The sequence below is a fragment of the Chroicocephalus ridibundus genome, chromosome 1 (genome assembly GCF_963924245.1).
Source record: "Chroicocephalus ridibundus chromosome 1, bChrRid1.1, whole genome shotgun sequence".
Taxonomy (NCBI): Eukaryota; Metazoa; Chordata; class Aves; order Charadriiformes; family Laridae; genus Chroicocephalus; species Chroicocephalus ridibundus.
This window is the reverse complement of record NC_086284.1, coordinates 118560465-118572605: the sequence shown is the minus strand read 5'-3', so window position 1 is coordinate 118572605 and position 12141 is coordinate 118560465. Positions and strand designations below refer to the sequence as shown.

General features: G+C 46.5%; 2 protein-coding genes across 6 annotated transcripts in view; one reads left to right on the top strand and one right to left on the bottom strand.

The window, feature by feature from the left end:
• DCAF6 (DDB1 and CUL4 associated factor 6) overlaps positions 1-2844 on the bottom strand; it is a 104185-nt gene extending 101341 nt beyond the window's left edge. For 2 of the 5 annotated variants that reach the window (XM_063348606.1, XM_063348623.1), the window contains exon 1: positions 2522-2840. In XM_063348606.1, coding sequence (XP_063204676.1) covers positions 2522-2615 — 94 coding nt within the window. In that variant the 5' untranslated portion in view covers positions 2616-2840. Of the gene's footprint in view, positions 1-2521 lie in introns of all 5 variants that reach the window. The other 3 variants (XM_063348596.1, XM_063348614.1, XM_063348642.1) reach the window with 3 other exon arrangements.
• A 441-nt stretch (positions 2845-3285) lies between these two features.
• Positions 3286-11178, top strand: MPC2 (mitochondrial pyruvate carrier 2). Its single transcript, XM_063348701.1, has 5 exons — positions 3286-3530; positions 7097-7137; positions 9030-9114; positions 10174-10285; positions 10929-11178. Exons 1-5 carry the CDS (start codon positions 3425-3427, stop codon positions 10972-10974), a joined length of 390 nt encoding a protein of 129 aa, XP_063204771.1. The 5' UTR covers positions 3286-3424; the 3' UTR covers positions 10975-11178.
• The last annotated feature ends 963 nt before the right edge of the window (positions 11179-12141 follow it).

Genomic DNA, 12141 nt, shown 5'->3' with positions numbered 1-12141 from the left:
AACACACTCAAGCAAAAACCCCAAATAAACAACAAAAAAAGGCAAAAAAAGGACAAGGGCAATGCCTCGAGTCTCCCTATACTATTACTAAGTCAAAATGAAACGCGTGACCTGCATTTGTTCTGTCTGTCAGCCTGTTGAAACAGTATAAAAAAAGTATACATAGGTTGAAACCTTACTTCCCATTCAGGCTAGATCAGCAATGACCAACAATCAATGTCACCCATCTCTCTTCACTGCCATCTCAATCTGTGTCCAAACAATGAAGCTCCTACATGCTGAACTGCTGAAGTCTGAAAGATAAAAGACCCATATAGACACTAAACTGCACATAAAAAGGGACAACAACAGGCCTGTCATCTGGTAAATGCAATCACATCTGACTAGCAGCAAAATTAGTGGGTCTATTAAGGCAAAAAATGCCTTTTTGAATACAAGCGTGATGGCTCACCAATACAAGCACACCATGTACCAACTCCAGAATGCGATTCAAATTTCTGCAGCAGCTTACAGCCTTTCCTTAAAGTCAGAAGTCAGTAAGGACTGAGCAACTCTTACCACCACCAATGCAGATCTCACCATCAATTAAGAGGGAAGCCTGTCCCAAGTCCTATTTTCTCAAGGCTATAAAGTTACAGAACATGTTCAAGTTAAATGAAAAACAGTAAATATGAGACCTCAACCTAGTCACCAGAGGGATTTTGTTTTTAACTAGAGTTATGCACATTTTATTGGAACAGTGTCCAGAAAAGAGATCTTAATAAATTTAGGAGGATGATTTCTACTGATCAAATCTTAATACTTCAACTGTCAGGCACACAATCACGTAAAAGCAAAAAAAAAAAAAAAACCAAAATAAAACCAGCACCAAAATCCAAGTCTTATGGTGTTTCTTCAAAATGTACACACTACAGTCCTCATTTTAACATTGAGCTTTTTGGCTCCAATTAGAACAGGCAAAAAAAAAAAAATTAAAAAAAAATCTTAAGCATACAATTAGAAGGATATCCATGTTTGATCACTAAAAGTTAGGAAAATCCTCAGCTAAGACTTGGCCAAGCACAACTGTAAAGACATAACAAAAGTCAAAAGCAGTCAGACCATTAGTTTTTCACCCTTTTTTAATTTTAGGATGTCAAAAAATTTTTCCAAAGGACTTACGTGCACGTAAGCGGTATACACACATACACCTTCTCCATACTAGGGTGAAACCTACCGGGAAGAGCCTTGCTTTTGTCAATTACCTTTCGTGGATTACTGAGTGCTCGGGGACCACAAACAGAAAACTCCTTGGTAATGTGATATGCCACCTTAAATTCCAGCAGGAAACCAAATGAAAACCAATACTAACCACAGTCAGAAATGCCTAGGAGGTACCAAAAGATACGCTTTTTACAGTGTTGTGAATAAGTTCCCCCTCGAGTACTGAACGTTTCCACTCAGAAGCAGGAATTATTTTGCCACACAAGCACAAAGGAATGTGCTTGCGACCAATAAGCCATCCTTCCCTGGAGAGCCACCCACCCCAAATCAGAGGTGTCGTTATGATATAAGCAACGGACCGCCACACCTCCAAAAACACGTGAATAAATATTTTTTAAAAATATTTTTGGGGGAAGGGGGAGATGCAGAACGCACGCAGCCTGCGCCATCACAAAGGAGAGCAAGTTCTTTTACACTAAAGAAATACCTTCGCCGCCCCCCGCCCCCCCCCCCCCCCACTCCGAAGCCTCGTAAACTGAAACTAGCGCTATTTTTAACTTACGGCACTCAGAAAGTGGAAATAACTGGCGTCGCGTATGAAAGAAGACAGCAGCCAGAAGCTGAAGCGTATTCAGAGAAACACCACACCATTCCCCCCCCACCCCCCCCAACCCCAACCCCAGCCCCAGCCCCCGATGGCTGCAGAGCACTTGTGAACACAAAGACACGCCGAACGAGCCGGCACCGAACACCTTCGAGTGGCTCCGTCCTTCCAAAACACAGGAAAAAAAACACCTTAAAGCCTCCCTTTTCCCCCCACCCCGTAGAACAATCGGGCCGTTATCCCCGTATTAACGTGCAGATTTTTATTCCCTCCTCCCCGCCCCCCCCCCGCAATCTTTTAGAGGCTCAGGGACGGTAAATCCGTAGCCGGGGCATATAAACCGCGGCTCCCGGTCTATTTTGAGCCGCCGCCGCCGCCGCCATCCGCCACCGCCCCGCCGCTCAACTTCCCGTCTGGATCTTCCCCCCTCATGCAACAGTTCCTTCAGGCAGGGAGACGGGGGCCCTCCGCGCCCTCAGGGGGGGTCCGGGGCCCTTCGGGCCCCGGACCCCCCCTGAGGGCGCGGAGGGCTGGGGAGGAAGCGGGGGGGCACGGGGAACTCCGGAGCGCGGGTGGGGAGCGGCGGTTGGAAGGGGGGCCCGGCCCCTTCCCCACCTCGGGGCGGAGAGCGGGGGGACACAACACCTCGGGGCTGGGGGGGTTAAGAACGACTCGACGGCGCCCGCCTCGCTCGCCCGCCCGCCGCGCCCTTACCCAGGTAGTGCCTCCGCAGCAGGCCGGGCTCCTCCAGCCCCAGGCTCCGCTTCCGCACGTCCCACAGCAGGTGGGGGCAGTGCCCGCGGGACATGCTCCCGCGCGGGATGAGGCGGGGGAGGAGAGGGAAGGGGTGCCCCGGGCGCTCCGCTGGTAACGGCCGCCCCGCGCGATCACCATGGAAACCAGCCGCCCGCCCGGCCGCTCGCACACCCGCTTCGCGACGAGGCGCCGACCGGGGAGGGAGCGAGCGAGCGGCGGGGCCGGCGGCGGCTCCGCGCCCCGCCCCCCCGGGCACGGAGCCCCGCCCCCTCCCCCCGCCACGCGCCACGCCCCCCGCCGCGCGGGAGGGGGCGCCGCGCTGCGAGACCGCCGGCCGTCTCGCGCGAGCTGGTTCACGGCGCCTCGGGGGACGCCCCCCGACGTCGCGTAGCCGGCGGGTGACGCCAACACGCTCGCCTCCTCCGGCCAAACCGGGCTCTCGAGCCATAGCGCGCTGAAGCTACCAGGTGGCCATCTTGGGTTCGGGCCCATAGCCGCGGGCCAGGGTTTCCCCGCGGCGGCCATCTTGCATGGGAGGGCGAAGCGGTGCCGGCGGCCATCTTTGAGCCGGGCTCCCGTGCCCTTCCCGAAGGCGCTGCCGCGGTGCCTCCTCCGCGGCTGTCCTCACGAGGCCGGCGACGGGCCGCCTTAACCAATAGTGCCGCGCCAACCCCCTCCGCCCCGCCCTGCCTGTTGCCGAGGCCGCCAATCAGCGGGCGGGGAGCGGCACCTCCTCCCCCCGGCGCGGGGTGACGGGTAGGCGGGGCTCGCTGGAAGGACGGCGGGTCGCGGAGGGACGGAGTTGCCGGTATCCGCTCGCCCGCCGCCCCGCCGCCGCCGGGCCCCTCGCGTCCCCCCGCCATGGCGGCCGCTGTCGCGGGGCTCCGCGCCTCCTATCACCGCCTGCTCGACCGCATCGAGCTGATGCTGCCGCCGCGGTTCCGGCCCTTTTACAACCACCCGGCAGGTAAACGGGGCCTGTAACGGCCGCCGCCCGCCGCGCGGGGAGCTGAGGGCTGACGGGTCATCTTGTCCCCCCACGGTTGGGTCTAAGCGGGGGGAGCCGGCGGGGGTGGCAGAGCGCTGGGCGACGGGGTCCGCCGGGTCCGGGGTGCGCTGAGGGGAGGGCGTCCTCCTTGAGGGGGTGGGAGGGCGGAATCGGGGCCGCAAGGTCGCCCCTCCGTGACCGTGATTCTGGCGCGGGGGATGCCGCCGGAGAGCGGGCTCGTTAAAGGAAAGCTGCCTTTATTTGGAAAGAATAAATAAAAAAAAAAAAAAAATCCAGCCACGATGGTAATTGTTCCTGCCGGCCCCTGCGGTGCGCGAGTGCAGCTGAGCGTCCCCGCCGCCTTGCTCCGCGGTTCGAACGCGGGCGGCGGCCGGGCTACGCGGGCCTCGTCCAGGGGCTGCCGTGGCTCCCAAAGGGGCCCGAAGGCTTCAGCGGTCGCTTCTTTTCCAATGGGCGGGCTGAAAAAACAGTGGGGACCGCTGCAAGGATTTCTCATCTTAAAGCGCTCTGTGGTTTAAGCCCAGCTGCTGTTTGATTCGTTTTCTTTCTGCCGAATCCGGTGCTCCTACCGAAGGCAACTCGTGCCCTTTATGAATCCACGGCCGTAGCTGAAGTGCTCCTGTGGGAATGGAAGGGCTCGAGTTTCCCTGACATGAACTACCCTTACCTGACCTACAGCTTACCTTTACTTGAGCAAATATGGGGGTTTTTGTGTTACTAGGGAGAAACTCCTTGTAAAACGAGTGCTATTTACGTGATGTTTGTCATGTCAACAAAGCGCATCGGGTAGTTAAAAAGAGTGCTTGATAACATCCTGAAATTCCATAGGCTGCTGTTCCCGCGGTTTTGTTTCAGTGGGATATGCATCCTTGACTCTTCACCTACCTGCAGTATGCACTGTGAAAATGGACTTTAGTCAGTTGTTCCATCCTCCTATAACGCTTCTCTCTTGAAATCAAAGTTGTTGTTTTAAAGAAATCACAATTTCAAAAAAAATCACAAATTCACGAAGAGTGAAAACTGCAGTTATCAAAATGTTTGATTTGTACTGAATTCACTAGACTTACATTCACGTTAAATATATATAACTTTTGTTTATAAAGAGTCAATATGCCCAGCACTTCCATTATAAAGGTGCCAAGCCTTTGAGTGCTGCATTCATCCTGGGTGAAACATGGCAGCTTGCAATTGCTTTTATTGAATACAAGGCATGGCGAGCAATGCGAACATCGATGTTCGTTCTTTATCAGAACTGTAGTACTAATTGAAAAAGGCTTTGGAGGTTCTCTTGCAGTGCTTTTCACTTCACGGAACTGCCTATGGGACACTTCTGTTCAGCGTCATAATGTTGAAAGTAATAAAAAAATATCCGGTTTTTAGGGACTCTGTGTATGTATGTATACATACATATATATATATGCCATAATCTATACTGATGGCTTAAGTGAGAAGAGCCACAGAGCAAGCAGGTATCGAAATGGAGCCTCTGCCACTTCTGTTTCAACCTTGAATGTCTTGAAGGTGGGTCTGTGAGAAAGTTATGCAATAGATGTCACTCTGACTGCAGAATAAGTTGGTTAATAATGTAAGGCTCACATTTTGTCTCTGGCAATATCTAAGTTTCTAGTCTAGTTTAGGAATATAAGTGTCATTATCATGAAATTATAAATCACTTGTAAGAAATGAAGAACAACGCTTACTTCTTTTCTGACACACAAAAAAAGAAGCTTCCAGTAAAATAATTGATGCCTGGTCTGAAAAGCTCTTTCTTTGGCTGGTGTTGCATAGAGCAAGGCTGCTGAAGGACAACAAAGAGCCTGGGGTACAGCACACCAACTCTTCTGGCTGCCACAGAGCAGGGAACATGGCTCTTGGCAGCCACGGGAAGTGTGGGCTGAGCGTGTACTCCCTCTCCTTTGGCCTCTTTGGTTCACTTTGCCTGATTAAACTAAACTCTCCAGGACAAAGACTTCTTACATTTAATAGAAGTCATAAATTCTATAAACTGGTCGCAGATGTGATATCCAAATTATTAACTGCAGTTTGAAACTCGATCGCCCTCACAAGCAGCGTGGGTCTAAGAGGGCTTTATGCAAAGCTGCCAAGCCAGTTTTTGTTGCATTCTGTGCTGCAGTTGCCCTGCCCTTTTATAGGGTTTATTTGGCTTTAAGGTGATGGAGCAACTGATATTTATTAAGTTAGTCTTATCCCCCAAATTATGAGTTGTTTCACGGGTGCTTGCTGTAGAAACCTGATGTTTAATTTTTCCCAAGTCATAGTTTTAAACCTGAGGGTTCTTAAAACAGGGAGTATAAATAAATACTGCAAGGCCTTTTTAAGGCTGAATTGTTAGTGAAAAATTAGCTCGCATAAACACTAGGACTTTGGTTACTTGCTTGTTATCATTTATGTTTAGAAACTTTACTCATAATATGTAATGTATTACAGTGAAAAATTGGCATCATCTTGTGTGTTATCAGAATGCCGAGCAGTGGCCTAGCAAGATCTAAAACTTAATGTGTTTGATTATATTGGAGCCAGTGTCCTGACTGTCTCCCAATGCAGTGGATTGATATTTTGGGTCATGGTCTCTCTTTTAAGACTTAAAGCAGTAGTCCTACATTGATGGTTTCTGGCGTGGTTGGCAGTCTGCATGTTGTATATGTGTCATTACAGTACTTTGTTTTAACCAAGCAGTTGCCATTTTAGTACTGTTGTAAGATACGTGTATTTGTAAGAGATGTTTTCCCCCCAGATCCCCTCCCATTGACTTTTCTCCCTTCCTTCTGTAGATGTGCACCTCTTCCTCCATAATCCTCCTTTGCCTGTTGGTAGATTATTGGGGTGTGGGGCTGATTGGGTGGGAAGCATTGTTTCTACTAGAAATACATGGTTGTCCAGAGGTGCAGATTAAAGGTGAATGAGGACACTCTCTTTGTGACATTAACTGCTACTTACGTTCACGATTTCTACTCTCATTTTAACTGTGTAATGCTGCTGTGCAGCATGTCTTCTGTAGCATCAGAAATCGCTGTGATTTGAGAAGGGAGGGAGGGACTGACTTGTTACAGTACCAGTAATAAAATATTTTGGGGTTTTAGGTTACAAGATTCAGTTCACAAAGATTTCACCTACTAATTATGCTGGTCCAGCTGTAGAGTAGCTTTTAATCATTATATAGAAACTGTCTTCACTATTCCTAGGCCTTATCCTAACTCTCTTCATTATAAATGCATTTTGCCTGCTCTAGTGTCTTCGGTTGCTTAAAAACTGAAATACAAAATCCTACTCGTCTCTTGCAGAAATGGGTGGACTGATTACACCATTGACGGCTGATGCACTGAGCTGATGAACTAAGAGTATTAGCTGATAGAGCTTAGCTCGTGCAGTGGTAGAAACTGTGCTAATATACACAATTCAATATTTAAAAAATATAAAACCACCACACTTACTGTGGGTATTACAATAGCCACATCTCACTGAGTAATTTAACTTCTTTTCTTTTTTCCCCCCTTCTTCCTCAGGTCCCAAAACAGTGTTTTTCTGGGCACCTATTATGAAATGGGTAAGTATAATATGCCAGCTGGTGTCTTGATGTCAGTCAGAGGGCAATCTGCAGCAACCCGTTGAGCAAGCAGTCATTTCCCAGCACATATCTGAGCCTACAGAAAGATTTAATACCAAGGCTCTAATTTTTAACATAGAGGGAAGAATAAAATGAGCCATAATAACATATAGCACAACATGCAGGGGAAGTACGCTTTGTGGAAAAATTGTACTCTTCACTTAAAGTTTCACAAAAGCTTTCTCTTGTGAAACACTTACTGTTGCTCAAGGTAGGCGTGAGCTAGCATATAATTCAAAACTCTTAAAGCAGGTATTTCTTCTGAGATTGATGGATTTGAAGAATATTTTAAGGAAGCTAATTCCTAAGCCTCAAAGTTTCGAAGGCAGGTTTAAGCATGTCAGAGTGCAAGGTAATCTTGAGAAAACACAAGCAGCCACTGCTAAAAAAGTGCCTAAAAAAGAAAAAAGGCAACTGCCATTTTGGCTATCGGTAGCTGTCTGCTTCCTGTGCAGTTCTGCTTCCCACTTGGTTACACCCCTTAGCTATCTTTGTGCAGATGAAGTATATACCTGCTCCCAATTCACTGTACTCCTCCTAGTAGTTGTATTGGTACAGTTAAAATAAATAAGCTCTAAAATTGTAAAGCTGTTTGATCTCCCTGTTTGGTAACAATCAAGGATATAACCTGATGTTCTTATTGACAGCTGGTTTGTAAGTTTGCCATCATGAATCCCAACTTTTTGCGGGCCACAGGAAACACGTTATGCTCTAAAATGTAGCTTGGTTTCCTTGTCAATCTGAAGTGGAGCTGCAGTAACTATGGTTAACTTTCCCCTTTCTCAGAGGCCCTCCCAGGCAACATGCTCTTGAGCCTGAGCACACGGGCAACTCTTCTGAGCAGGCTGCTGTCATCAGCTGCTGTAACAAAAGAGCTTATACACAGATGGTTTTTCTTTTGTGAACATGCAGGAGGACCTCTTTAAGCTCACAGTGAAGTTCTTCACTGGGAATTTAAAATTACTTTCCCCCTACATGGCAAAGGCGCATTTACTGCAGTTACCCAAGTGTGCTGAAAGTCTGTACCTTCGTGGCACCGCCGCAGCAACGTCAATCCCGTAAGTGAGGCAGCACACAGAAGTCTCCACCCTTGAAAACTGGTTTCTTGATGGGAGACAAAGGAGTCCTTGGTGGCAGTCAGTGAATTAAAAGCTTTAGGACACTTTTATTTGTGGGATTTGGGGGTTTTGGTGGGGTTTTTTTGTCAACTCTTGTAACATGAACATGAAATTGTCTTTCCAGTAGAGGGCAATAACACAACAAAACAAATCAAGCAGCATGTTTGCTAGTAATGTTGACAAGTAGATCAGCCAAGCTGTTCCTTACTTCACTTGGAATTTTTCTTCTTTTACTGAAATTGTATTAAAAAAGAATCACTTTTACCTCCTCAGATGAAGCTGAGTGAAGACTATATGGTGTCACGCCTGCATCTTTACTGGCAATATCTTATCCCAAGCTTTAGAAAGAAGGGCCTTGTTTAGATAATCTTCCACTTGTTGCATGAAAACCAATTTGGTTTTCAGCTGTTTTCTTAAGCAGCTGTGCTTAAATTAACTTTGTTCTTAAACTAATACAAAATTATCACTGCCTGGGATTTTATTGCAAGCCAGTTGCACCCTCCAATAACTGTGTTCTTACTCCTACCACAAGGGATTAGAAGTGGATGGTGTCTCCAAGAGTCTAATTACTGTGCTTATACAATGCATTCCATCTCTTGCATAATGGATATAGAATAAGCTCTGAGCTATGGAGCAACTTCCCCTTGTAAAGCATTTGATCTGTTACAGGAGGTCCCGGTACTGGACTGGTGCTCACTGGATTTCTCTTTACAGGGTTTGGTATGTGCTGGAATGGCTGATATGACCAGACCAGCAGAAAAGCTTAGCACAGCACAGTCTGCAGTGCTAATGGCCACAGGTAAAGCCAAAGTTACTCCATGCTTTTATGTAGCACCCTCTCTAAAACTGTACCCACTTCTTTCTGAATACTCCATCGGTACTAACCCACTTCTATAGAAAAGGCTTAACTATGATATGCTAGCTCTCACCATTGCTGTCGCATGATAATTCTAGGACAGACCTGTGCTTGCTATTAAATCTGGAAGAGCTCTGTGATTACGTAACAGTTTTCTACACGTGTCTTAATTTGGAATTGTCCAGAGCAAGTTGTTATGAGTTAGGATATGAGTTTCATCTCTTAAGTTACAATGATACCGCACATTCCTCCAAGTGACCTCTGTTGCTTCAGGTCAAGTAGTTCTGAGATCAGTCCAGGATATAGTGACTTTTTTAGAACAGACTTTACGGGATTAAACAATGGTAGGGTAATTACATGAACGTAACTGGAAAGAATTTCCATGTGTTAAAAGAACTTGGAAGCAGTGGTACACAGACTACTGTCTGCCGTGAATTTTCACACTGGCAGCAACAATATTCCATACTCTGGTGTTCTACCAGATCTTGTCACGGGGTGGGACTTGTGGCAGCTGAAGCTGAAAATCAAAATTACAGCCGCCACTTTCTTCCTTCTCCGGACTTTATTTTGATATCTGACACAGCGCTGTGCATTTTGTATGATACGTAAACCGTTCTTCGCTGGTAGATTCTGTAATGTTTAAACTGTTGCAGCAAGTGGGACATACTACAGCAAAATGCCACTACCCTGCAACTGTGCTAGGGAATTAAGGTCTAGGCTGCTGTAGAGTACAGAGGTTCTTTGTTTGATATTAAGACTATGATTGACCTTGTGGTCTAGTTATTTCAGAAAAATGCAATACATACCCATAGCTGTTTCACTGGCACTTGATGCGCTTTTAACTGAGAAACGGCTAGTTATAAGAAAAGCAGTTTTCTAACATGAAGTTGTAAAACTTGTTTACTTAAACTGCCCCATGATTCTGCCTCCAAACCTGGGGTAATGTCTGAATATTTCACTTTAAAGACTTAACATCTTTAAACTTCCCCGTTCATTCAACAGGCCTTATTTGGTCAAGATACTCTCTAGTTATTATTCCTAAAAACTGGAGTCTGTTTGCTGTGAACTTCTTTGTTGGCTGTGCTGGTGGCTCTCAACTCTTCCGAATATGGAGGTATGTATTAAGAAGGGCTACTCCACATGCTGTAGCTATTCACACCATCTAATCTTAACCAGGAGCTTAGAAATTCTGCCAGCCTCAATGTCAGTGCAACAGGCAAGAGGAACCGAACAATTAATTAATTAAACACTGCAGAGCTTTTTTGCTACATTGTTAACTGTGACGGAAGCTTTAAATATTTTCAGTATAGCTAGAGAACGTTTTAAGGAATGATCTAGGTAAGCTGTAGTTTCTGGGTCTAAGGCGTTCTTTAGAAGCTGTAGGTCTGACTGACAAACAGCCTAGACTTTCTCCTGCTTGTAAGCTTTGCACTTGTGTCAGCTTTCAGTGTTGAATCATGTCAGTTCCAGCTGGATCAAAGGGATCTTAAGCAGAGCAGCACTTCATTTTTTATTTTTTTAAATTATGTCTGGAGGGAAAATTTGGAGTTCTTTGGCTTCAGTACTGGTGAGGAATGAGGCAAACTTAGCAACTAATTTGGAACTTCTTACATGAACTAAACTGTCCTGTCCGAGTTTCCACCCTCAAGTCCGTTGTCATTTTAAACCTCCTCTACTGAACAGATTGTTAGGCAGACACTGTTTTTGTAACTGGTGTTCTATTCTTAGTCTGTGCTTTTATTTTTTTTTCCCTATAGGTATAATCAGGAGCTAAAAGCAAAACAACAAGAGCAGCTGCAGTAAAGAGATGCTTAACTCAACAGGTCAAATCCAACAACGCACAATCCCTTCCCCATGGGACCTAGCTTCACTAATTTTAATCTTTTTTTCCTCTGAGAAAATGAAAGAGGAGATTTAAATATCTAGAGAGCAGGTGTTTTCTAAGTGCAAATAACAAAGTATCTTCAAACATTTAAATAAAGTGCAACATTTTCAACTGAAGTAAAATTGTGTGTCTTATATATTGTCTCTTTAAAAGAAACTGATTGTGGATTGTGCCTTGAATGAGTTGCTGGGCCCCACCTTATCTGACTCTGCTGAACTGTGCCGGGAGTGACACGGTACTGGTGACAGCCAGCCACAGCCTCAGACTGAAGTAATCTTCTTTCATGTCACGGTCAGCCCTGGGTGGGGTTTTACCATACTTTCAGTAAAACCAACAACAGTAGCATTTGCATTTCATGCCCTGATGCTCTTCCCTGGTAGTGTAAGGATATTCATTTCAGCTTCACCTACGTATATCTTTGTTTGTTTCCCAGCCACCACTGTTTTTAACAAGAGGAAGGCAAGCCAGTATGTGCCACTGGTGTTTTAGCTTCTGTTATCCTTTACAACTAGAAGCAGAAGATGGGTGTGTTTAAGTACCTGGTTCTTGTGAGTGTGAAAAATAAACAGACAAAACTTCTCTTACTCACTTTCAACCCCCTCCTGAAGTACATACAGATTTTCTGTGAAAGTGTGCCCTCAGGAAACACGTACGTGTCAGTTCTCCACAGCTCTGGAGGCCGTGGTCTGCTCCCATCAGTGGCACGTTTGTTTCTGAATAAACACTGAAGCCTTCCCTGAAAGTCAACATCTCTTCCCTACTTACTTTCCTGTAAAGAGGAAAAATGTGCCGCTGTGAAATAAGTTCAGCGCAAAGGCTTTACATCACACTGCAAAAGCTCATCTGTTACTGAGAAATACAAGGCAATTGTGCTCGGAGCATGGCATCGATGAGCTTCCCTGGCAGGTTCTCGGTCCTCTTCCACCAAAGCTACGAGTCAGTACCAGAGCTCAGGAGAAACAGATAACTGTGAGACAGAGTAGCTTCTTCAGGATTCCGCTTTCACGAAAATGAAGACCTCGAATGCTGGAGTTTTAGAAAGGCCTCTTTCTAAGTCTCTCTCCACCCCTATTTTCCCCCAATCC

Excerpts from the sequence above, each read along its gene's own strand:
- MPC2 (XM_063348701.1), top strand. The coding sequence starts at position 3,425 with ATGGCGGCCGCTGTCGCGGGGCTCCGCGCCTCCTATCACCGCCTGCTC. Across the intron at positions 7,138-9,029 it reads GGGCACCTATTATGAAATGG|GGTTTGGTATGTGCTGGAAT; the intron begins GTAAGTATAATA and ends TTCTCTTTACAG. Across the intron at positions 9,115-10,173 it reads TGCAGTGCTAATGGCCACAG|GCCTTATTTGGTCAAGATAC; the intron begins GTAAAGCCAAAG and ends TTCATTCAACAG.